This window comes from Passer domesticus, chromosome 4 (assembly GCF_036417665.1).
Source record: "Passer domesticus isolate bPasDom1 chromosome 4, bPasDom1.hap1, whole genome shotgun sequence".
Lineage (NCBI taxonomy): Eukaryota > Metazoa > Chordata > Aves > Passeriformes > Passeridae > Passer > Passer domesticus.
The window spans coordinates 26,283,736-26,310,495 of record NC_087477.1 but is presented as its reverse complement, the minus strand read 5'-3'; the positions used below and the strand labels follow the sequence as shown (position 1 = coordinate 26,310,495).

The 26,760-nt window shown below is 45.3% G+C and overlaps 1 protein-coding gene and 1 long non-coding RNA gene across 3 annotated transcripts in view; one reads left to right on the top strand and one right to left on the bottom strand.

Moving 5' to 3' along the window:
* The window catches only part of NR3C2 (nuclear receptor subfamily 3 group C member 2), a 189,184-nt gene extending 181,468 nt beyond the window's left edge, over positions 1-7,716 (bottom strand). The window contains exons 1-2 of one of the 2 annotated variants that reach the window (XM_064416687.1): positions 7,568-7,716; positions 1,084-2,851 (exon numbers count right to left, since the gene is read on the bottom strand). In XM_064416687.1, the coding sequence (XP_064272757.1) occupies positions 1,084-2,849 (1,766 nt within the window). In that variant the 5' untranslated portion in view covers positions 2,850-2,851; positions 7,568-7,716. Of the gene's footprint in view, positions 1-1,083; positions 2,867-7,567 lie in introns of those variants that run through there. The other variant, XM_064416685.1, reaches the window with a different exon arrangement.
* LOC135298780 (uncharacterized) overlaps positions 7,707-26,760 on the top strand; it is a 66,439-nt gene continuing 47,385 nt past the window's right edge. The window contains exon 1 of the long non-coding RNA XR_010360801.1: positions 7,707-7,808. This is a non-coding gene — a long non-coding RNA (uncharacterized LOC135298780). The remainder of the gene's footprint in view (positions 7,809-26,760) is intronic.

The window sequence follows — 26,760 nt, the reverse complement described above, 5'->3', positions numbered from 1 at the left end:
AGAAATCTGTAGTATCATACAAATATGGAAAACACCACGCATCCTCCTAACCCCACTCCAAGAATAAGGCAGATGCTTCATTCACTGAGGGCAGCTGCATAGCTCGTGATGAGCAAGAAAAACCACTTGAGAAAGGTAAATGCCAAACTGTCACTGGCTATTTGAGCTTTGGCACAAGCCTTTGGTCAGGCTGCTGGGTACATGGGTATGCTGTGCAACCATCTGAACTCAGTCATGCTGTCAGAGACGCTTCAGAACATGTTCTGTTGACTCTGCAACTAGATGGTTTAGGAAAGTAAGCATCCCTCACGTGATACAAGGACACCTGCTTGAAGAAGGACATGCTGCCACAGATCAGCCAAGAAAGCCAAATTCAGATGACACTTGCTCATTTCTCTTCCACCAGAAGTGAGGGGATCAGTTTATCCATTTCTCCCTTTCAAATGCATCAAGTTTTAACAGCTCTCCTCCTTCTGGAGGCATTTTTCTATATATATAAACCAAATGTTCCTACAGTTAAAATACAGAAATAATATGTTGCCACAGGCTTGTAACGTTGTTTTTTAAACTTAACCAGTTCAAGTCCAGTGCAAACACAGCACCACGCTTCTTCACAAAACAGATTCCTGACACTACCATTTTCTTATCCTCATCTCAACATTTCATCTGAGGTACCACACATTCAAGCACTAGCTAAGAAAAAAATAACCATTATAGGACACAAGAGAGCAATTTTACTAAGCTCTCATTATAGAAAAACAACATTTGTAGTAGTAAGAGCTCATAAACATACAAAAGCCATACCTTCAAACCTAATAACAACAGAATACAATATGTTCTTCTTAAATATTAAAGCCAGCACTTTGCTTTCATTAAAGGTGGAGTAAAACACAGCAAGATAGCCACAAATCTAGTAATAATGGAAATTCAAACAAAGAATTATGCATCAGACTGAGAAATACCACCCTGGTCCTCATTTTAATTCATGCCTTGTTTGTTTAATGCAGGGGACAAAAGAAAAAAAATAAGGAGACAAAAAAAAAAAAAGAAGAAGGAAAAAAGAGTAGCAATTTGCCAGCTCACCTGGACACATTTTCTGGAATGTACTCTAGAACTGGATACCCATCACTTCTTCTGGATGCCAACTCCGAATGCGACTTCCAGGTCTCCACGAGCGTGCTGACAGCAGGGAAGGAGCTCAAGTGCTGAAATGTCTGCTCTCGAGCAACCGGCCGCGACAAGGATATTGTGCCCTGGGCACCGATCCTGTAGTGAAATGACTGTCCACCTGAATTTACACCCACAATGGCAGAGGATGGTATACTGTTCTCTTGGTAATAGCTGCCATCATCAGGCTCCTGCTTAATCCCCACACGTAGGCCTGGATTTGGAAAACCGCTGCCTTCACAATTTCCATCAAATGAAGAAACAGGTGGTCCTAAAATCCCAGAAAGAGAGTAATAGTCTTTGTCATCCATAAAAGAAAAATACGAGCCATCTGTAAATGGGAAAGGATTTACTGTTTGATTCCCTTTAAAGGAGGCACCAGAACAAGGATGTTTGGCCGACTCTTGCTTCACTGGTACTGAAAAGGGGGAATCTGAGTTTATTTTGCTGCTGCTGCTGTCACCGATGCAGGCGCTGCCAAAGGACCCGTCTGGCTCGGGCTTTATGAACTGAACAAGGTTCATCTGGCTGTTGTTGGAGATGGCGTTCTCCATTTCCTCCATCTTGGGAAACGTGAGTTCTTGAGCACCCTTGTCTTTTGTTTCTGGACTAGGAACGGTATCTTGGCTTCTGCTAGGCCCCACTGGCGTGCCGGAAGGCGGGAACCCTACGGAGCTGTTTACGGGGCTACAGATGGATGATCCCACAGTGCTAACCGCCGGACTAGAACGCGTGGACCTGTTATTGGCATTGGAAGGGCTGGCAATGGAGCTCCTGGAGTTCAGGTTTGCAGGACTGGACACAGAAGATCGCATAGTGATATTGTTGGGACTCGAGACGGGAGATTTCACGCTGCAGTGGCTGGGAGGACTGGAGATCGGCGACTTCATGCTACTGATAGGGCTGGAAAGCGGAGAGCCGACGTTGCTAACGTGCGCGGGGCTGTGCAACATGGAGCCCCGGCTCTCAACGTTGGGCGAGCGCGACAGAGGGGTGCCCTGCCCCATGGGGCTGTGCATGGCAAAGTTCCCAAAGCTAGCGGTAGTTGAGGACATGGAGTTCACTCCCGCAGGACTACATACTGAAGAGGCCATGGTCTGAGGGCTGCAGCCTGAGGGGCTTTTCTCTTGACACATGATGGGGCTTTTGACAATCGTGTGCATGGCACCGCCGTTCACAGCGCTCCCAGAGTCCGACATCAAAGACCTCAAGGGCCTGCTGGCGCTGTGGAGGGGAGACGAGCAATGGCCGTTCTCCTTGTAGAGCTTCACCAGCTGCTCCACGTTCTGGTAGATCTTTCCTGGGCTCCCCTGGTTCTGCTGATCGTAGTGGTAATCGGCGTCTCGTATCGAATCCATATATAAACCCATGGATTCGGCCACCGTTGCCGACAGCTCCTTGGACTCTGTTTCGGTTTTGATGTCAGAGCGCAGGAGACCAGGCTGGCTGTTGTCTTGCTGCAGGCAGGAGAGTAGCTCAGGTTTTTCTTTGCCGTTTCCTTGAGTGCTGCTGTTTGCGAAAGTGCCGGCGGCGCAGCTGACGTTTACAATCTCCATGTAGTTACTGTCATCAGGCTGCTCTCCAGCACCTATGGAAGAATACTCCACAGACTGAGAAACTTGACCCCACCGTCTCTCCATATCTAAGCCTTCTGGGTAGCTGTGGTATCCTTTTGTCTCCATAACTAGCAAAGACATATATAAAAAAGTAAAATTAATGACAGGACAGTGTGACTTCCTAAGGAAATTTCCTAATTTCCTAAGGAAACAAGGCGTATCCGCTTTCTCTGTCTATCCTCCTCTCTCTCTCTGCCTGCCAATCCCATTTCCCTGCCCCATCCATCATCTCTCAACCATTTGTCCAATTTCAATCAAACCGAGGGAAAAGTCTCATGGATATGACAGCCCTATGGGTTCAGGGAGAAAACAGATCAGCAGTTTGGAAACAGCCAAATTATTGCTCCCAGCCCTACCCCAAAGGAACGGCTTGGCAATGTCAGCACAACCACCCACCCTCGCTGGCCACAGCCCCATGGTCAGTGCCAGCTGTACCAGGGGCTGTCCCTCACCTAAAAAAGGGAAAGGGGAGTAAGGAAGGAGGGGATCCAGAGAGTCCTGAAAGGACATGCTGGTGGCAGGCAGGATGAAAACCCTGCGGAAATTCCTCATTACAGCTCTGCTCCTCGAAGGACCTTCCACTGCCATGTTACAGGTACAATAAAGCAAGGGAGACTGCTGTTTTAGGGAATCTCTCCTCATCATCCTCACGATTCAGCGTAACACAGAATATTCTAGAAGGAGCCAGTGGCTCTGGGGGCTGGGAGCTGACTTGCCCCTTCCCAGCTAAACAAACTTCTGGTACAACCTCCCAAGGAGACATGAAGGTGTGGGGAGAGAAGTAGGACAGCAGACCAGTAGGAAACATTTCTGCCACAGAGGAAGGGGTTCAGACTAGGTGGGAATGCATGGCTATTAAATGGATCCATAACTCTGACAATTCTGCAAACTTTCATAGCAGCCAGCAAGAGGAATATATAAAGAAATGTAAACCTTGTTCTAAAATGGACCCTAAAAAACCCCCCCCTATTCCACATGGCACTTTCTCAAGGTAAGGAGCAAAATGTATGACCCAGTCTCTAATAATCCGAAAACCACATATAAGTAACAACAATTTCTTATTTTTTAAGGATTTGGCTCATAGTATCATTAGAACTGCAGAAACTCAAGTGCCAACAGTTACAATATCAATATTATGCAAATATTTTTTTCCTTTCAGAATGTATTTATTTTCCAACATTTAATTTAGTGTTCAACCACCTTACTTAACGCTACTTAAGTAAGCTATTTTGAGCAAAATAATAAAAACAAAACGAAAAACCTTAAACTGAATGACTTGAATACTTCTTTTCCCTTACTTAATTGGAACTATAGACCAATGCTTACATTTCCCTCAAGCACAAATTTTATTAGAACCTAGAATTATGTGTCTCACATCATCATGTATATTAAATCACATTCCTATAGTCTAAAATTTTCAGACAGAAGTGCCTAATTCCACATAAAGTCACTCCCAGATAATCACCTACCCCTGATTTAAGTGCTGAGCAAGCCTAAATCCTAGAGAAATCAATTGCAGCTGTGAGTGACCCGCATTTCTGAAAACCAGGAAACTTAGTTAAGGCTTAAAATTAGGTTGCAAGTTAAAATTAACTCTCAGAACCACCAGCAGAACCAACAGCAGAAATCTCTGTTACAGGCCTAACATTACAACAGTGTTTGAGCTTTGTAGCAACTTCTTCCACAGCAGTAAAATTCAAACTTCGTATATAATCAATAGCAGAGCATACTCTGAAACTTCAGCAAATAAAAACCTGAGTCACACAAAGGAAAAGAAGGTAGAAAATGCCCTGATCCTGCATTTGCAAAGGCTGGTAAATACATCCAAGAGGATCAAAAAGCAGCAGAAATTATTTGTGGCCTAATACAAGTTCAGTTTAAAACAAGAGCTATAAATTAGGGAGGAATGCAGCAGCCAACAGATTTTTTGGGAGTGATGGTTTCTGTCACCTCTAAAGTGCCTCGGTGGATACCAGAACCAAATTAACAATCTCAGGGGTTACTGCTACCATTAGGGTTTGGTTTTGCTCTTTTAGACAGAACTTATTACAACTTGACTAGCACATCTATCCACGGAATCCACACCCTACCTACAGCACACGCATGCCTTTTTACTAACTTTCACTAAACAAACCTGACTGGGGGCTAAAACATCCACCAACGCCCACAACTAAAGCTCAGCAGTGTTACATACTGGAACCAAGATCATCTCTATGTGACACTTTACCAAGCAAGAGACACTGTGTGCACAGCAGCTTATCCAGACTCCCTCTCCGAAGAACTACCGCGAGTTGTATATTTCACCCCAAACGTATCAACAAACACAGCCCTCGGCAGCACAAATCTCCGATCAATTAGGCATGAAACTAGTCTCGCAGCAACAGCCAAATAAAAAATCAAATGGTACCTGGTATCCCTGCAACCAAAAGGTCACCTAGATACAGGGAAATCTGAAGTAAGCCCACTTTCACAAAAAAAATTTAAAAAATAAACTGGTGGCTCAAGCGGCCACCCACTTCTTAATTCTCGGTGTTTGCAAAGCAAATTTCCTTGAAGTTTCACTGTCTGCCAGCCACCCCGCTGATACAAGGCTACCCACGGGACCTGAGTTTCGTGGCTGGGCTGGGGTTTTCCCCATTTTCTCCAGGGTACCGCGGCGTCGCGGGCAGCCCCGCCACCGGCGCTGCCCCGGCACGGCCGCCCACGGACCCGAGCGGAGCCGGGCGCGGGTCCCCCCGTCCCCGCGCGTTACCATCCACGCAGGCTGATTTCCCAATTTACCCTACGCTGCGAGGAGCATCCCCGCAGCTCCCAGGGAGCAGCCACCGCTTTGCAGCCCTGTCCCCCCCCGCCAGCCTGCTTTCCCGCAGGTGCACTCCGGGTTGTCACGCGTGGGGGGGAGCCCAGCAGTGCCCGGAAGCTCGCTCCCTGCCTTCCCTCCCTCCCGGGAGCCCGCGGGGGAGGGGGGGATCCACAGCCCGAACCCGCTGCCGGCCGAGCCCGCCCCGCCGGCCCCCCGAGCGATGCAGAAAAGCGCTTCTTCCCGAGCAAACGCCGCTCCCCACCCTCCACGGCGGGCAGGCTCCGGGCCCCGCCGGCTCCCGCCGCACCGCGCCGGCAGCACCTCGGGCGGCGCGGCGGTGCCCCGGCCCGGCCCCGGTACCTGTTGCGGCGGGCGCGCCCCCGAGCCCCGCGGCGCGGAGCGGAGCGCAGGGCGGCGCGGAGCGGCGGGGCGGGCGGCGCGGCTCCCGCGCCCCTCCCCCGCCTGCCCGCCCGCCCGAGGCGCGCTGCGCCGCCCGGTGACACGGAGCGGCACCCGGGAGGGGACGGGAAAAGGTGCCAAGTCCTTTAAAAACATGTCACATGCCCACATAAAGTTCAAGTTTACGTCCCGCCCGCCGCCCGCCGCGATTGGCGGGCGCGGCTCGGAGCGCGGCGCGGCCGGGGCCAGGCGGGCGCGCCATTGGCTGCGCCGCGCCGTCACTCACCCGCCGGGCGACATGACTGATACAAAGTTGCTGCGACACAGCCTGGGAAACGCATCTCCTTAAAGCCGCAGGGACCGCGCGGCCCCCGCGCTCCGCCCGCCCGCCCGCGGGGTCCCCGCGCACCGCCCCGGGCCCCCCCGGCGGGGCCGGCGGCCCCGGGACCCCGCGCACAGGTGAGGTGCGCGGGGCGCGGCCGCCCCCGCCCGGTGCCCGCGCCGCGCCGGCGGCAGGGCCGGGCATCGCCTCTCCGCCGGCCCGGGGTTTCCGCCTGTCAGCGGCGCACGAATGCGCACCGTGCCGATGCAGCCGCGGTGATTTAACCGGGGAAAATTTTTGAAATAAACGTAATTAGGTGGAGGGGGAAAAAAAGAAAGAAGAAAAATGTACGGGGGTAAAAAAAAAAAAAATAAGGAGCGGAGGAGCGACGGCGGCGGAGCGCAGGAGGGTTCAAGGACTCGTCCTCCGCTCCCCGCCGGGCTGGCTCCGCTCCGCGGCAGCCGCGCATCCCGCCGGGCGCCCCGCCCGCTGCCTCCCGCCAGCCAGAGGAGCCGCCGGAACGACCCCTGGCTCCGGGGCTGCTGCCACCTCCTATTCCCTAGTGTCCCCCTGGGTACCTGCGTCCTGGCTGCAGGAATACCCTTTTCCCAGACAAGCCTTTAAATAAAAAGAAAGAAAGGGAAAAAAGCCGCCGAGCAAACTTTCAGGCGATGCGCTCCCAACTCGCTCGCTAAATACCGCCCCCAGCCCCCGGTCAGCGGCCCCAAGAGCCCCGCTCCCGGCCCCCAGGTGCGCCCCACGGCCCGGCGGGGACAGCTCCGCCGCCCCGCAGGGTGACAGCGGTGTCCCCGGGAGCGGGGCGGGGGGCTGAGCCCGCCGGGCAGCGGCAGCGCCGGGCACCGCGCACCTTCTCCCGCAATCGCCCGTGCGCGCCCGCAGGGACCCCGCGTGTGCTGCTGCGGGCTTGTGTTCCAGAGTCACGGCGAAAGCGCCAACATCCCTAGGATTTGGGGTGTCACGTGTCCCTCTCGTTTTCCTATTCTGCCAAATATCGACCCGCACTCACGGGCCGAGGCGGCGGCTCCCAGCGCCCGCGGCGCGACCCGCGGAGGAGCAGCCACCGCCGCGCTTCCCCGCGGGCGCTGGCGAGCAATGGACGTGTCCTTCCCGCGAAGTTTTCACGGATGGGGACGGGACTAGCCGTGACCTGGATACGCCGGCCGGTGTGTCGGACACCCGCCCCGCTGCCCCCCGCGCCGCTGCTCGCCCCGCGCAAGGCTCCGCGCTGCACTCACTCACCTCCCCTAGGACATGGTGGCGCGGCGGGGGGAGGAGGCGCGGCCCCCGGCTACTGGCAGCGAACCATCCGGGAGCCCGCACCGCCACCCAGGATAGAGAAGAAAAAAAAAAAAAAAAAAAAAAGTACGCGGAGGAAGCACCGGGAGCGCGGCCGGGCGGCGGGCGGGAGCTGCGGCGGCAGGCGGCGGGGTGCCCGCGGCTCGGCTCGGCTCGGCGGACAGCTCCCACCATGGACGCCTAGGTGGGTGGGTGTTCCCGCGGGTCACACCCTCGCCCGCCGGCGGAGGGGAACGGGGGGTGGATCCAGCACCGGTGGGGGAGGAAGGGGGTTTTTGGGGGTGGGGGGGGAAAAGAAGAGGGGGCGGAGAGGGAGGGAGAGAGACACCCTCCAAAAAAAAAAAAAAATCAAAAAACAAACCCGAAAAAAAAAAATCAAACTTATGTCATTCCAGGTAAAACTCCCATCTGCGCCACCAAGGAAGAGGAGGGAGGAGAGTGGCGAGGGTGTAAACTTTTTCCTCCCCCCCGCCCCCTCCGGTGCCGCCCGGCCCCTCGCAGCGCCCGGCGGCCGCGGCGCCCCCGCCGCCCCCTCCCGCGCCGCCCGCCCCGGCGGCTCCCGGCGGCTCCCGGCGCCGCGGGGTTTCTCACGCACGGAGCCCGCCGCCGCCGCGGTTCCTGGTTCGCGGAGCCGCCGGAGGAAGGGAAGGAGGGCGGGCGGCGGGGGAGGAGGAGTGTCTCCCCGTGCCCTTCCCCAGGCGGAGCGTCTCTCCCGGCCCTGGCGGCGGCGGCGGCGGCGGAACACCCCTCCCCTCCCCGCTCCGACCGCCCCGCTCGGCCCCCGGGCGGGCTGCGGGGAGCGGAGCGCCCCTGGACGGGATTGCGGGAGGAGGCTGCGCCCCCCCACCCCGCCGGGCCTGCGCCTTCCATCCCCAGGTCCCCGGCGCTGCCAGGCGGGGGGAGCCGGTCCCCGCTGCCCCCCAGCGTGCCCTTGTGTCCCGGGATACGGGCAGGGAGCGGGAGCATCCGCGCCGCACTCGCGGGGCTGCGGTGGGGCAAACCCGCCCCGATTCCACGCATTAACAGAAAAATCGGTGCTAACAGCGGTGCTGGTTTAAAAATAATATTTCACTTGTGGCTAAGGTCTTTTAGAACAGATTATGTTTGAGTTGGTGGCATTAAATGTCTCTTCATTTAAACATCCTAAAGAAAAAAATTAGGCATTGGAGGAAGGAAAGTCTTGGCCCTATTTTAATAGCCTCGATGCAAGTCTTTAAACGTGGGAAAGGGCTGCTCGCCGGGAATTTTACCTGTGCCGAAGTCTGTAGGATCGGGGCCTTGGAAAAGGCAATATTTTATCAGCTGTTGTTTGCATCCGTCAAAGTTTGTGGGTAACTTGATAAATGTTAAACAGGGAAGCAGAAAGTGCTGGTGAGGCCAGACTCGGAGATAACAGCACATTCAATAGCTTAATTTCACAATTAGTTTACTGTATTATTGGAGGCAAATCATATTTCACTGTGCCTACACTAGTGCTCTATTTTTAGCCATAATCTAGCTAAAAAGGAGGAACCTACTGAGATGTATTATAACATCGAATGTGAACAATTCTGTTCTCTCCCTTTTTACTCATTTTGTGTCATACATCTGGTTTGGAATACAGCTCATTTATTAATTGAACAGAACTACCGTGGATGGGCTGCAGGCTGCAATTCCAAGGCAGAGGAAAGTTGCACGCAACTCTGCAAGGAACCCGGCAAGTCACAGCCTTGCAGAAAGCATTCAAGCACACTGTCTGCTCTCCCAATAACTGGCATAGCCAGAACAACTATTTTTATTAATTTAGAATTACAGTGTATTTGGCTCTTTGATTGCACTTGTTTTTTTTTTTTTTTTTTTTTTTTTTTTTTTTTTTTTTTTTTTTTTTTTTTTTTTACTTTTCCTGAGGTTTTTTTTCAGGGCAAAGTTGTAAATGAAAAAGGCATTTGAAATGATTGAATGTAGCCTCAGTCTTTGTGTTGCATCATCTTTCATTGTATTTTTAAGAGTGAAATGGATATAGAAAATAAAACTGAGGGAAATATACCAATCTACTGCCTTAGTACCAAACATTTGATCCCCTCCCTTTCCCCTGTGATACAGACAGAGATGGCTGCTGGAAGAATAAAGCACCTTTCACGGTATGCGCAAGATGCTCACAGTTTTTCCACAAATTCAGTAGAAACCTCATTTGTTTTCTGTTTGTGGTTCACAGGAGCACTTAGCTTTTTAGTGGTTGACACTATATCTATTTTTAGCAGCATTTTAACAGCTGTCACTAACAAATACGATCCCATCTTGAACGAGAAGGGGAGTTTATCTGTTTTATTTTAAAAAATCAGACTACATAGTTGTCAGATTATAAAATGCAATTTGGATCTTTATCTGTGAAGAGAAAAGGCTATATTTTCTCATTATGCCAATTCCATGGGGGGAAAGAAAAGGGGGATGTGTAGTGAGCTTGATAAAGTAACGACAGGGCTTTGCAAGGTTTGGATATTCAAAGGCATACAAATGTATATATAGCACATTTCAGATTTGGTTAAAAGTGGTCCTGTTTTGCTGCCTTCTGCAGCTGTGTTGCGATGGGGGAAGCCGCAAAGAGTCGAGTCATAGTTTTCCAAGTAGGTCAAGAGGAGCAGCCCGGACACCTCCAATGAGCGATTCTCTTCCCTCATATTAGATTTTCTATGAGGTTAACTCATGTCACACACATGACACTGAAAGCAGCAGACAGACAAGTGTTAGGGCACTCTTGCAGCAGATGTCATCTCTGTTCCTAAAGATGGGGCAAATTTGCTATGGATAATGCATTACAAAACAAGATAACGCTGGAACTCGGCAAGTGTCAAATTGTACCTCCTCCAGTGCTTGGAAAAGTGAGTGAATTGGTATTAGGGGCTGCAGGAGCAGCGATGTAGTGTAAAAGCAGCCTACTGTACTGTCTTACTTAGAGGTCATGTGCCCTATTTTGAGAACTGAACCAAAGCGGATGAAGTTTTGAGTCAGTTCCAACTAAGGCAGCTGGGCATTTCCCACTTCTCTCCAGCTCCAGCCCAGGAATGCAGGCAATCACATGGTCACACATATTATTCCTTTGCCCGACATTACTCACCGTAGATTTAATTTTTGTGCCATTTGGCTCATGTGGGTTTGATTACTTGAGATTTGCAGCTGGTCAGAAGTAGTTGCATTTTGGGAAGACACTGGAAAAATATTGGGGATGACAGGTGATAGTTTACTTTCCCAACAGCCGTGAGTCTTCCAAGAGAGGAGTCCACAGTCTTCCCTGACTTGCCAGTTAATTGTGTTCAAGCTAGTTTCCCAAGCCATGCTGAAAGTCTTTAGAATTCTTTAGGGTTAATTCTTTGAGTAAGCATGTTTTCTGTATGGTATGTTTATGTTCTCCAAGATATCAATACTTTATCTATTTAGTCTAATTTTGAACAATTTTGTTTTCTAATTATAGAGAAATACTTTAGTGAGCAACAGAACATGTTCCCTTTTAACCTGTATTCTTTTCTACCTTTTTTTTTCTTTTTTTTTAATGCTCTTTAATGGCCCTGTTGTAACTGTGGTTGAACCACATCTAAGTATAGCACAAGTGCATTTCTAATGCACATTGGCATTAGCAACCACTTGCTTGTGCAAAGGGCCAAGACGTGCATTTAAAAACATCTATTTACAATACATTCCAAATCACAGTTTTTATTGACTATTAGCACCAATAGTTTCATCTGCTTCAAAATAAAAACATCCCACAGGGAGTGGCTTGCTGTGGATAATAGGTCTTGTAGACAGTGGCAGGACAAACAAAGCATAAAGAATAACACATAGGCAGTACTTTATGTTTTCTGGAGCTTTAATATTGCCACATTGTTTATAGTCAGCTTCTCCCTTGCACTATTTCTTGTAAGAATATGTAATTTGTAAAAAAAATTGTCATTGCCACAGAAAGCAGCCTTATCTGGATATTAATGAATTCCCAAGCAATAAAAGGTAGTGGCAGCTAATTGTATCTTAATATTTATCTACTACCTACTGGCATTTTTACAGTATCAAATGGTAACTCATGCCGTAATCTGATAAAAATTTTGTAGTAACCATAATAGCACTGCACCTGTGCCAAAAACCCAGACACAGTCTTTAACAGCAGTTATAAGAGCAAATAGCACCCTCCAGCACTTAATAAACATATCAAATGCAAATTGGAGGAAATTATTTAATCAGTCTATAGGCTAGTTAATTTTGATGATTATTCACAGTTCTAGTAGCAATACTTAAAGTGTGGAATAAGTTAGTACCAAAATTGTCATGACACCAAGGTCATAAGCAGAACTTGAAACTTGCTGCATAGAGGAAATTATCTTCCTGACTGAATGAAGGTGCAGCTTTAAAGCTCCTACAGCAAACGGAGAATTCTTATGTAATTTTCCAGATTCTTCTATAATCCTGAAATTGCCTGCTCTCAGATATTATGCAATGTTAGATTGTTTGATATTAACCTGCATGATCAAATGCATATTAAGACTTGAAAAATCTTTGTTGTCTAATTTTTTTAAAATCTGTATTTCCTGGAGAAGATAGATTTTGGCTGAACTCTCCCCAAAGCATACAGTGATGAAGAGACTAAGAAGAGCAATGCTGTGAAGCTGAGAGAATGAGGAAAAAACACATGCAAGACAGAAAAGGGGGAAAAAAAATCTATTTATGTTGGTGGAAGATGTACAGCTTTCCTACATGGATGTATTTTGTTGATTTTTGTATGTTGAACTCTTGCTTCTTTTGTAAGCTATGATCCAGCTCCAGGAGCTCATTCAGTGTGTCCCCTGGGCCCACTCTGGGCAGTTGATCTTGCATGACATGGAGAGTTGGTCCTTGCCAGATGCACGTTGATTTAACAGGTTTGGTTAAAAAAGGAACCATAAGTCAGTGTTCTGAGAGCGTGTCCTGGCTTTGGAGATCAAGGTCACGCCAGAATTTGTCTGCCCTAGACTAAATATCTGGTAATGAAAAGTCCTGCATTCCAGCATTTTCCCACTGAACTCACCAGGACTTGGCTCTCAAGCCAGGGGAGACAGAAATTTTGGCACATTGGATTGTTTTGTCCCTGGTTACTCACAGGTGAGAGTTGTATTCTCATCAACCCTGGCTGTGGTTCATTCTCTTCTGCTTTAAACCAACTCGGCTTGGTTTCCACAGAGTGTGCTCTCTCTATCAGTGCTTGTGCAATCCTGGCACCTGCAGCATCCAAGTACCACACAGACCCATTTCTTCTGAGTTCTAGAAAGAAGAGCAGCACTATCAGCGTTTTATAGGCAGGGAGTGGAGGAACAAAGAGATTGCAGGGTTTATCTCAGGCCACTAAGAAGGTTACAAAGTACAAAGATTGTTACTTCCCAAATCACAGATCACCGCCTTCCATTGCAGGACCAGGGTTCCTTTTCAGCCAGGGCCTTCCCAGGAATGCTCCCTGAGCGTCAGTGACATAGAGTTAAAATACGTTTGGTGGTTGTCTGGGAAGGAAAACACTCTGTGCTCTGTTTGAATGGGTTCATTATTGGAATGAAGTTTAGAAACCCCTTATTTTTGGGGCTTTTATCATATGGATTAGCAGCAGCCACTGAAGATTGACATTATCTTCCCTGCCTGCTCGAACCTGGTCAGAAGAGTCACATTCCATGAATGTGCAAGAATTTCTGGCATGAGTTCTTGTACATGCATATTTGCATTTTGGCTTCTGTGCATGTTCATGCCCTCACCACTTTGAACTCTGCTTTTCATGAGTAATTCTGACCCAAAAAAATCATTCCTTCATATATATGTATAAAGAAAACACATAAGAGGCTAAATGAAGGTAATTTCATAATTTTCTTTTGTTATTTTTTCATTCTGTATTCCATTCTCAGCCTTGGCGAGACACTCATGGAGTACAAATTATGTACCCCCTCGAGATCTTGAAAGGATGATCAGCCAGATCAGCCAGGACTCAAAGGAAATCTTGTTTAAGAGTCAAAGTTGTTCCAGGGCAGGACATATAGAGGGTTTAGCAAACAAGAATTTCTCTTGGCATGGTTCATTTATGCCCTCTATGCATGACTTAAAATTGAAAACATGAGCCTATCAGAAATCTTTTGTGTTCAACAGCTGCATGAAAGACATGACTACTTCCAAAGGTAAGAGCACAGGTACTGATCCTTTTAATCTGGTTGCTTTAGTCCTGCTCTAGGCAGAAGACACCTGTCACTGTGGTGCTAGTCCTGCAGGACTTTTCAAGTCCTAACCATTACTCTTTTCTGTAAGAAGAATGAAAAGAACAACTGAAAGGAAACACAGGGCAGTTAAGGAACTGGAGGTGCTGGGCTGTATTTGCATTATTTATACTACTTTTATATAACCACAACAACAGTGATTGTAACATGATTTACTATCAGAAGAATTAGACCTTCTTTTAGTGGGAATCATTAAAAAAATGAATACATAAAGTAGGCAGTACACTCTGCCTGCACATTTTTATTTCAGAGCTTGTACTGAAGGGTGTCTGAGCAAGTGCTTCCTTGTAAATCCGTTGCAGAGAGCAAATGAATCCCAGGGACTGTCGCTCCTTGTTGATCATCAGTGGGCGTAGATGCAGTAGATGTAAAGGTCTATGACTCACTGAGCTAGCTAAGGTGAAACCAGATGAGAGGAGATAATTGCACCATTATAAAAAGAATTATCATAGTTTGATTACAGAAAAAAAAAATCTTCTAATGGTGCTGTAACTCTTGGGAACTAAAACATGCAATGGGATTGAAAGTGAGGAGTTCATGTCAAGGAATAGCAAAATGTCCTTTTTAATTGATCCATTTTAATCAGACATGCCAAAAAGATGATTTCAAGGATTGAAGGTATAATTGGTCAAAACAGCCTAAGGTACTTCCCCATGCCAGTTCTGATTATAATAAAAAAGAAGACTAATCAAAGAGACAAATTGGCAAGGGCAAGAAATTTATGAATCCAGAGATTACTGGAATACTTCATGAAAGTGATGATGCAACCTCCCGCCTTGTGCATGAAAATAGATACCAAGTTAAAAAATTACCCATCTAGTGTGATGATCCATAAATTGAAGAGTGAAAGGGAAGGGTTGCAGGCAATCCAGATTGATATGAGAAATTCTAATACTTGCAGCGATATGAAGAATGCATTTCCTTTTGACAGACAGTGAAGATTTGGTGTCACAAAGTCCGGAAAGCATGTATATAAAATGCAGAAAGTATTTGGGCAATTAAGAACAAAAAGGAAATGTGGTGTAAATTAATGGGCATCTTTATAGAATACATGAAACACGTGTCAGGATGGTTTTCATACCAGTAATGACATTATAAGCTGACTACAATTTAAGCTGCACACGCAGAATGAAGAAGACAATAAACATTTGAAGCACACTAACAAAAGCCTGTCATTTTCTCTTTCCATCTGTGTCTGCGTGGAGGTTTTAGTAGTGGTGTCTACTAAGGTGAGTAGCAATACTTGGGGAAGTACCAGGATTTTAAGCATCCCTTTGATAATTTCCTTCTAACTTGGTCTCAGTCCGCAGCTTCAGGGGTGCAGATTGCCAGGAAGAAACTGGAAGCAGTTTTTCAGTATCACTTTAGGGGTTGTAATGGAGGGGAAACAGTCACAACTCTTATCCCAAAAGTTTATTTCCATTGAGGTGATTCAGAATTAGCAAAGACATATCAGTTCTCAGGTGAGAGGTAACTTTATATGGCTCATGTGAAGTGAGAAAGGTGTTTCTTACAGGGTTCCTTCACAGCCAACACTTGATTTGATTTGACAACACTATGTCCCAGTGGCCTTGGTAAAGAATAAGACATGAAACTCCAGTGTTATGAATCAGTAGGAAGAGCAGTTCAAAGAAACCTCAGTTGGAGGTGACAGATAAGAGAGTCCATCAAATTCAGTCCCTCCTCCTTTGCCTCTGCTTCCCAGCTCCCTGCACCTCTGTAAGAGCTGAAGGGAAGAGGGAGACTCAAACTTGCATGTAACAAATCTTATCCAAAGCACATCTGTAAATGACAGCCTCTGCCTTCAAGTGTGTTCAGTGCTTACTCCTTGTTCACTGCAGCATTGGCTATATAATGATGTTTCTTCAGGACTTGGTAGAATGTAATATTAAATATGATTCCAGATATTGAAGTGCACCTTCACTATTTTTGTTTGTTGGATTTAAAGTTAATAATATTCTGGCATAGCCCTGGTTCAGGCAAATGGATATTTTTTTAATGATTTTTCTGTAAGAAAAAAACCAGGAGATTTTTCCCAAGCAGCTAATGTTCACACATGGACATGAGCACTGCTCAAAATGCTGTTCACCACAGGAAAGCATTGATAAGGCATTGATAGAGGCAATCAAATGCATCACAGAAGTTTCTGTCAGGCAACAGCACATTCTCACAGAGCAAGCAAGTTTGTGCATTGATCCCATTAGAGGCTTTCTGCTTTCAGGGCAGTGCCACATCTGGAAACAAGAAGCTGCACCTTATTAGGATGATGAAAAAACAAAGGGGCATTTTGGGACTGTGAGAAGTCTGATGCAGTTTAACCCAAGTTACCATGGGTTAATAGCTTCTCTGGCATGGCATGAAGTGGTTTCACTCAGCTCTTATGTTGCTGGTGGCTCTGGGTGTTTTGTTGCAGGCTGGCAGGATTTCCTGAGCGGTGCAGGGGATTTCTGCTTAGGTGAATGTTTGGTTGATGATGTGTTTGCTACTTCTTTGGGAATGTCCCCTCATGTGAGTGTCTCAGACCCAAGAGGCTGCAAATCTCACCCTAGCTCAGTGCTTGGCAGGTTTTCTTTGTGGTTTTTTGCCTTGTCTTTAATAATACAGTCAAGTGAAACAACCATGCACAAATATGTTTATAAATATATACGTATACTTTATGCACATCTGTACTGTAGCCACTCTAAAAGCAAGTAAAACAAGTTAGAGTACATACATTACAGAAATGCATATCAGTTTATTTTACAGGCTGTGTTAACTCCTGAAGAACCACGCACTGGTCCCTCTCCTGGTTTCTGGAGGAAACTTGTCTCTACATTGCTCTTTTTCATGCAACATGCATATGCAAAGTTTGCTGTCTTTGTTGTAAGGATATTCTGTTAGGACCAAGAAGAGGGAAAAAAAGTTGCAAATTCTTCTGTCATTTGCAGTATAGTCAGGGAAATGGTTTTAAGCCAACAATTAACACAGATGCAATAGCTGACCCGAGGCTGGGTAATGCACATTGTTTCTGAAATAAGCCCAAAGTTCCCCAGAAGAAACCAAAGAACTATTCAGAAATCTCGTGGGTTTTCCCACAGCTCTAAGTACTGAAGCTGAAATAGGTGATAAATAATGACTTGTTAAGAGCTTCAGATTGCAAGATAGAGAAACCTCGGAAATCCAAACCCCGAGATCCTATGGACGTACAGGGACAGAAGGACATAGGCTCTAATTTTCCATCAGTTATACTGATATATACATCTGATCAGTAAGCAAAAAACTATGCATACATAGCTAAGCAGAAAATACACATGCAGACATGCCTAGGTGCTTACTTTACTGAAATCATTATATAGATATGTAGTGCTGTGCAGACACGCAACAAAATATGTGGAGATAAGTGTGGAGACAGAAAACCCAACCCAGAGTATGTGTTTTAGACAAACAAATTTTTTTTTATTTGGGTTCCATATTTTAACAAGCATGGTAGTGTTTTGACATGTCATAGCATAGATTAGTAATAGAAAAAATAGTTATTTTGTAAATTATTAGAATTTTGCTTTTCTGCTGATGATTTTAGCTTTTTTTTTTTTTTGCACATCATTCTATGTCTGGTAAAAGTTTAGTATATCTGTATAAATACAATGATAAATAATAATTTTTAATACTTTGAACAATATATTTTGTCAAGGTTCCCTCTTTAGAAGAAGAATTTGTTTCTTTGAGAGGCAGTTTCAATAGCATGTGGCAGATTATTTTAATAAAACAAAGTGAGATCAATATCATGGAAGCAGGATTAAATATCTTTAAGAGGATGCTCGCATCATAACCCTTTGTATGTGGCTTCATATTTTGAAGTGGAGAGATAAATAAAAGAGAATCACAGAATATGATTCCAATATTCACTTGTATTCAGGAAGGTAAAGATTGCTTGAAATATGTCTGATGAAGCTGGGTTTTTCATAAAATAAAGTAGAAGAGATTATTCAGTGAGCCCAAGAAAGCAGACTTCCAGAAGGAGACAACCAAGAGGCTGCAGGTAAGGTAAAAAGATTATATTTCTTGGAGATTAAAGTGAGGTTTCTGACATTTGAGAGACTCTATTAAAAAAATGCACTGTGCTCACTATCATCTGTGGGCATTATTGATTGCTGAGCTGTTTACTTGTAAAAGGAATTCTTTCTGGTCAAGTGATGCAGTTTTAGGAAAGGAATGACCTCTGCAGGACGAGGAGGGGTGCAATTATAAATCATACCAAATGCGATTGAAACTCTCCCACTGGCAAGAGAGAAAATCAAATTAAAGCAAATATTGTATTAAAGGAGTTTCAGTGGATGCCTTGGAGAGCTCTGACTTTCATGTAAATGTTCATTTAGACTGAAGTTTACTGCCTCCTCAGAATAATGGCAAAGAAAAGAAAAGCATATTTAATTGGAAAGGAAGGGAATGCCAAGGAAACAGATGAATTGCAACTCCCTTTCTAGATTTTTTCCTGCAGATCTAGCGGCTATGATAGCTCAGTGTCTTAAATTGTTCAAAGGAAAACAGTAATTGAACTACAATCCATGTAATTCGGGAAATCTTGCTTTTCTTTCTTTCTTTTTTTAAATTTTTTTAAAAATATTTTCCACATCTTCTAGATTATTGCAGCTTTAACTAATTTTCCTGTCAGGTCCTTTTGCATGTCCTTGTGGGAATTGCCTAGTGATTGACAGCTTTGATCTGGAAATTGTTGCAGCTAAACTGCTACAATTCATATGGAGAGAACTGCCAAATAATTTGACAGATAGGTGCCAAGAAGTGACGTATGAGGATCTGTCAGACAAAGTTTTTTAGAGGAGCCATCCTTTGAGTTTTGCTTCTGGTGGACTACAAAGAGCTGGCAGCACCCTGTTCTGCAGAGGCAAAGTAATGAGATGGGCTACGGCTGCTGTAAGTCCCTATAAAATCATCATCAGAAATCAGGAATTAAGGATTTTTCAGTGATGGCACCAGCTCACAGGCTAACACTTGTGTGCCTGAAAGAGTGGGAAATTGATGTAAAATATTTCCTAAAATGAAATGTCTAATAAGAAACCTGGGAGTGGATAGGGTTGTTTTATCTGAGCACTGCCCAAATCTAAGAAAAATCAAACATACTGTATTTCTGCTTTTTTTTTTTTTGGCATTTGCACAAAAAAAATAGCCTAAAATTTATAGAGATTTACCCTAACTGTAAGAATCAACACAAGTATAAATGTCATGGTAGGCTATCAGGCAACTCAGGCAACACATGTTCAAACCTCACTGAGTAAACATATTTTATTTGCATTCAAGCTAATGCCTTGAAACTGGAGTTAACCTTGTAGTGCTGAACTCAGGGCAGGTGCAAGGCCATTTCCCTAATCCAACAAACTGAGATGTCAACAGTGTAGCCTGAACTATTCCGTTCCTAAACCTTTTGTTGCATTTGTCTGTGCACGTGGAGGTTTAACGCAGCAGGGTATTGAAAATCTCATCAAGTTCAACAGAGCAAACCTGTAAAAGGGCTTTTCATCATTAAACATTCCCATACTCTGTAATGTACAAGGTAATGTGATCGTACTTTGAGGAGGATTTAAGCAGGAGAAAGTGTCCTGGTGCCTGAAGCTGGAAGTGTGCTAATTAAAGATGCACAGAAGAAAATTTAAGGGAGGAGGTTTTAGGAGGCAGGGAAGGAGGGAGGCCATCCCTAAGAGAAAGATGTGACACTCCAGCTGCTGAGCCCTATCACCAGGGAGCAGGAGTGTATAAACAGGAAGACGCAGGAAAGAAGAAGTCACTTAATTGTGGGCTAGGGAACAAAAACATCTCCCAGGAGGTTTATTCTGGATGGATTATGGGAGCAGGGAAGATGTGACTGAGAGCTCCTTGGACTGTGCCTGTCCTGGAGTAAGTTAGAGGCACCAGTCAGACCGAAGGGTGAGATGATCTAGCAGCAAGGGAAACTAAACATATTCATCAACATTTTAATAATATTTCCTGCAGTGTTATCCTCTCATAACTTTTTCAATTATCCTCCCATATCCTCCCAAATTTCTTCTTCTAAGCCAACCCACAATAGATTTTTCTAGGGTGCCCAGCTGAAGGTGGAGGCATGCTAGAAAGTCTGGAGCACAAGGAGCCTCAGCTGAGCTGTGGGGTCTGGTTCTTGTTTAGCTCTGCCAAAGAGTCCCATTAGGACATTGCGTAGTTGCTTAAACCAAATTTTTCACAGGTTATCCTTAATTTAGTCTTTTACAGACACTTGGCCATGAATTCTGGTTTTCAGACATATGAGCAGCTACATCTGTAATGAACTCTGAATGCCTGAAACATTATGTAGTGGTAAATGCTCTGAGAAAAACAAATAATGACTCAGAACAGACACCAAGAATAGTAGAAACTTTGGAACTATTCCCCAAGTTTTAGATTTTTATTTTCAAAATGTTGTTAATAGTATCACCTCAGTTTCCAGCATGCTGTGAAAATGAAATCATTGATGTGTGTAAAGCGCTCAGGGCTGGTAGTGGTGAGCACCATTAGCAAATTACTCTGCCTGCTTTGTCTTTTCTACCTCATTCCTGCCTTCATGCTCCCCCTCTTGGTGTTGGCCCCTTGCACTCTGCCCACTTGGCTGGTCCAAGGCTTGGTACCAAAGTACTTGGTAGCAGGGACTGGTGGCAGGTCGGCTCCTGTCTTGCTTGTGCCCAAATCCCACCCTGACACACGGCTGGCTTCTGCTCTCCTGAAAAGCAGAGAGGCTCAGAGGTGCTCCATGCGGCTGGCATCCTCACGGGTGGCGTCTGTTCAAGGCTACAGCAAGTCCACACTGAGTGGATTCCATCACAATTTTTATAAAGCTCATCCTTTGACCAAATGTGGGTGGACCTGCACAGAAACTGCACAGAGAAGCTGCTCTTTGACAGAGCTTCTTGTCCTTGCTCTGAAGTTATGGGAGGGTACTGAGTTTTTCAGCAGAAATCTTGTTCCTGAGTCTGCTGCTTAGAAACAGCTCAGCTAATTCAGCTGAAGTTTGTATTTTAAAGTGAAAGCAAAGAGAAGAATTGACTCACTGTGGAGATGTTTTGTAGTGTTTGGAAATGTCACACACAATTGGAAGTGGGCTCTTCAAAGAGGTTGGCAGCCCTATTAATATGTAAAACTACTGCTGTGCTGATATTAGCAGTGCAGGTAGGAGTGACACATCTAAATGCACCCAAACTGGGTTCTTCTGGATATAAGCTGAACAGAGAGATGCATTTTACCTCTGGGAGATTTGAAGAGCAGGGGAAGTAAGCAAAACTTGCTTGCTTGAGATCCTGAGGTGCCTGACAAAACCTTGAGGTTAGTCCTGCCTTGAGAAGGAGATCAGTTCCCAAAGTCCCTTCCAACCAAAATTTTTCCATCATATTTTCATCATCTAAACTTCTGATTGTTTCATATTCCAGTTGTCAGGATGGTTATATTTCCCTGTAATGGACCACTGCTGTCTATTTAGAATGTTGCTTTTGAAAACCAGCTATGGCACACATTTTTAGTTGACTGATCTTGGATAAGAGGGTTGAGAAACTCAAGGTAAGTTTCTTAAAGTGTACTATATGTAAGAGGGGTTATTTGTGGGCTATATTTGCCACAAAATTGTTTAACCATGCTGTGTATTCTTCCCATGATTTAAACTGCTCTGTATGGAGTTTGGATACCATCATGATTCCAGCAATAAGAGCAATCACAATAGTAATAGTCTGCCATTTCTAAGAACTACAGACTAAACCTTAATAAATAACAGGCTAGGTCTCAAAGCAATAAACATACCATGGTATGAAAATCATCTCTTTTTTCATAGATATAAAAGTTCAGTGCAATTTAACATTTCCTACCTTCATTGTATCACTACCATCCTCCCAGCAATCATCCATGATAAACTGTTCCCCTATTTCAAACTGTGTATAATATTTAGTGTTCAGGAAGCAACGTATTTGAGAACAGTCAAGCTGAAAATCTGTTCACAACAAGATTTTTCAAGTATCTGTATTCCTTGTGTGTGTGTATATATATACATTTATATATGTGTATATGTGTGTGTGTGTATTGATTTTTGTTTCAAATTTAGAACCACTTAGGTTCTAAAGAAGTCAAGTGCCCTCAGCTCTGGTGGCAAAACACTGAGAAAATGGAGGTTACAGGTGTGTTGTGAGTCCTGCATACGAAGTATGTGGTAAAAGTAAGGGAATGCAGACTGTGAGGGCCTGCTGCAAATCTCTGAATACACCCTGAAAAACTAAAGCACGCCAGAAATGTCTGGTTGCTTGTACAACTGGTTGCACAACATTGACTCCCCTTTGGTCTAGCAGAGCTGTTGACCTGGACAATCTCTTTCAGTCTGAGCGGAGAAGTTACAAAAAGGACTTTTTAAGTAAAAGCCTGAGAATAGGGAGAGATTGTCTTAGGGTGCTTCTTCATAAATCTGTGTCTGTGCCGTAAAAAAATCCTGAAAAAAATTATGCAGAGTAATCTTTTGGGAATGTACGATGGTCTGAGCAAAGGGGCTTGTCCCCAGCATTCAAAGATGATCCCAAGAACCTGAACCCCAAACCAGCCTTTCTGATTTGCCTGGTGACAAACACATTCCCTTTCTTCCCCTTTCCTTCTGCACTCTTGGGGCAGGGGGATATGGTGCCAAAGACTTTGTACCACAGAATTAGCACCTCCAGAGCAGAATCAGTGATAATAAAAATGTACGTGTTATTTCCTAACTACCTCCTCAGTCAAGCTGTAATGAGGCTTCTTAGTGAGCAACAATTAGGTCTGATTGTGTTGGGAATCAGAGCAGATAAGTTATTAGCAAAACAGTTATACTAGGAGAATCAAATGATCTTTTTTTAATCACAATAGTCTGTTTTCTCAAGCAAGATTTTTTTTTTCTGTCTCTTCGTAGGCACTGGATAAAGAAGCAACATGGTTTCCTGTGTGCTCATAAAGATATACTATGGGGTAATAAACCTGAATAATATTCATTTTCATTTGTTATAATGATTGTAATAAATCTACAAGGCACAGATGAAAGCAGTTGTACTAGCCTTACATCTCACAGAAGATAAAAAAGCTTCTCAAAAGGACAGAATGGAGTGTTTATTATGCCTTCTTAATTTTAAGTACATTTAAAAGAATTGCCATTTCCTTCTGTTGCCTCATTTACAAGCACCAAGTTAGGTAGTAATTATAAGATAATTCAGTAACACTCTAAAATAATGATTCAGCTAATTAATGCTGAATTACAGAGGCAGTCCTACACAGATACTTATAACACCCCCATTAACACTGACAGAGTTCATCATGATTATTCCAGCAAGCACTGAAGGAACTGAATGTGATTAGACCCTATCTTGAAAGCATTTTTTTTTTCTTTTTAATAAAACTGTGGCCTTTTATAGAGTTCTCTCTGGCACAGGTGTCTTAGGGAGGAAATGGGGCAGAGGAACCTTCCTCCTACATGCATCAGTCACCTTCTGCAATCTTCATGACGTTTGTAGAGCCTAAACCGAAATACCAGTGGAACCATGGCCACAAAAGGGTGTAGCTTTTGGCCACAAGCTGTGGACAAGAGTCATTTTGTCATCTGTGGTATCTTTGAATTTGGCTGAGGTTGGTATAGGGCAGAAGACAGGAAGGGCTTCTGACCAAGGTCAGGTTTTTTTGCTTCTCACTCATGGTCAGCCTCAAAATCACAGGGCTCAGTATCCTTCTCTTTTATTTCTCACATTTTCTCTGGAGACTCAGTTATTCTGGATCAGTGTCTTATGTTTGCTGGAGCTTTGTGTTTTGTAAATGCTGTCACATTTGTATATGCTGCATTTGTGCCTCTCTGTGGGAAATGGAAAAGAGGCTATATGAAGGCTCTTAAAATAGACTTCACTTTTTTTTAATTATTTTTTTAAATGGGCAAGAATGTTATATATAAAAAAAGTAGGTTTAGTAATTTTATTTGCATGGAGAGAAGCACAGGTCAGGGTAACACAATGTATCACAAGGGTTTCAAGACAACATGTTCAGATGTCATAGAATCATGAAAGTCTGGGTTGGAAGGGATGTTAAAGACCATCTTGTTTCAATGCCCCTGCCATGGGTAGGGATACTTTCCACTAGCCCAGCTTCTTCTAAGTCCCATCCAGCCTGGCCTTGAGTACTTAGAGGGCAGTCCTAAGCAAATTTTGTTGCTTTTACTCCCTGCAAGTTGATGTTGACTTTTTGAATGAATTATAACTCATTGCTGGCAGAGAGGACTCTGGAAATGACAGGAACCTACCTGTTTGTGCCAGCTGCCTGGACATCAACTCCCCTGTGTGCTCTCTTTCACAGGCAATATTTACAAGACTTTTATAAAGTCACAGCGCTATTCTGCCATACGGATCTGCACCCCCAAATGTTCAATGTGGGCTCGAGAAGAAAGAAGCTAGAAATTGTACCTAAATAGACTGCTGGGAAACTGAATATAAACTCTTCCAATTATGGGGTCTTGGCGAATACTTTTTGCCCCAAACTTGTGATTTTTTTTGTTTCTAAGTGGGAGTTGTGCAGAGGCTAATGTGTGAAAATTCCCACAGCAGGGCCCACGGGGCTTCCGCTCCCGCCAGCGGAGAGCAGGCTCTCAGCGGAGGCAGGCCGGGAGAAGCACAGCGTGAGGTGGCAGCAGAGCTGCTTCAGCCTCCTGGTTCTGGCTGCAAGATGGGAATAGTCTGGCGATGGTCCCCGCTTCCCCGCGGGGGGCAATGGGTGATGGATCCGCGTGCTGGCACCGCGTCCGCAGCCCAACGATCTCCAGCTGTCCGGGATGGCAGCCGCCTGTGCTAGAGCCAGCTCAGAGCTGGGCTTTTTGGTTTCTTTGGGTTACCAAAACCCCGCTCATATTGGTCAGAGGATCTTAAAAAATGCAATGCTATGGATACAGAGGCAAATTCAGGCTTGGCAGAAGAGAGTTGCTTTCACTTATGTAAGGGCTGAATCTGCCTCCCGTTGTTTCAGTGGCTGGTTACTTCCCCTCTCTTCAGTGGGAAAGTATTGCTGTCCCAGGCAGACAGAGGTATTGCTAAAGCGCATTCATCCAGCCCTTTGGAATCAGCAAAAGCTGGAATGGGTTCAGGTGGAAAATTACAGGATCAAAATCAGGATCAAGGATCAGGGTACCAAACTCAAGGGACTGAGTCTCTGCTTGTGACTGTGCTGCAATAACCTAATTTTCCCACTTTCTCTCTTGTTCATCTGCCAAAAGGGATGATAATATTTTGTTTATCTATTTTACTTATTAGAGTAGAATATACACTAAAATGTAAGTAACAATAACAGAAAATTAAGCAAATGGCCCTGGGAATTTAGACATTATAGAGATGAGTAGAAAGAATCAAATCAAATATCTTGAGAAAGAGAATAGAAATTCCAAATGCAGTTTGGAAAAACTGCAGTGAAAATCCTTGCTTAGATACATAGCTGAGGGCAGGGTTTGGGTAGCACTTTCCTTTTCCTTGCCTATAAAAGCGGGGGGGATTGGGGAAGAGCTGACTCCTGTCCAAGAGCTAGAGGTACAGAGCTTTTGTGGTCTGCTGGTGGCAGATGTTTTGCTAAAAGGGGAAACCCTGCAAGCACACAGGGTAGTGCTCCTGTGACACCTGGAAATCCAAGGTGGCTGAGGTATTAGAAATGCCTTTGGAAATTCAGTGAGTGGTAACTAATTTCCAAACAAAGGGATAAATTTATTCCCCAATGAATGAACCATGGTCAGCCAAGGCAGAATTTCAGAGATCATGTATCTGTTGCAGAGACTAGTGAAAAGTGGAAGAAATGGGCCAATCTGGCCCATGTAAAGATAAACAGTGATTAGAGAAAGGAAACAATCCAAGGAACAAGCTGGATTTGGCAAGAATACATCAACACTATGTTTTCCAACTCTGCAAGTTTACAGCCCTTAGGCAAGACCAACTCCAGTGGAAAGCTTCAGCCAGCAAACTGCAAATGCTTTAAAAAACTGATGATAGGCTCTTTGGGAGCCTCTTTGGGAGGAAGATTCTTGTCTGGCAAACCGACTTGCATACTTCTGGCACTAAACAAACCATGTCTAACTATGGTGCTTCTGTGGTCACTCATTGCCACACTATTTTTGTGCCTCTCTGCCCTAGCCCGCGCTGGGCGCGCAGTCCCTGCAGCAGAGCAGGCAGCTCTCCCCAGCTTGCCAACAGAAGGCAGAAGTTTAAATCTGGGCTTGAGGAATGATTCTTGATGAAATCCAGAATCACAAACCAAAACCCTCTCTTGAAATTAGTAGTACAAGTCAGCAGGAAAGACTTTTATGTCAGTGATGCTGCCCAGCATCACTGCTGCAGCAGGGTACGAGCATGATTTTGGGACATGGCAGCAGTCTATGCCACAGGAACAGCACCCCATGTTCTCAGAACCCCCAAATGCAGCAGACACTGCTTCCTCCACCCACACTGGCTGTGCCCATCAAGCACTGAAGGCAGCAGCCAGCCCTGCTTGTTTTCTAGCACACCTCTGCCACCAGCCATGTTGGCCAAGCAGCCACCCCCTGCCCCCTGACATCCCTTTGTCATCCAGCCCCAAATGGGACTGAAAAAGTCCCAACTCCTGCTCTTCACCTGGAGGTCAGCTCTTCCCTTTTGGGTGGGGAAGAAACTCAGTGTCTTTGGGTGCCCCTCTTCCTTGATGAGGAAGGTTTGGCCTCCCATGATCCAATGCTTTATGAGGCTGGAATCTCCAGCCTTGGAAAGATGGAGAAGGATTTTTTGCAGAAGCATGTAGTGATAGAATGAGGGAGAATGATTTTAAAGTGGAAGAAAGTAGGTTTAGATTAGATATTTGGGAAAAAATCTTTACTGTGAGGACGGTAAGACACTGGCA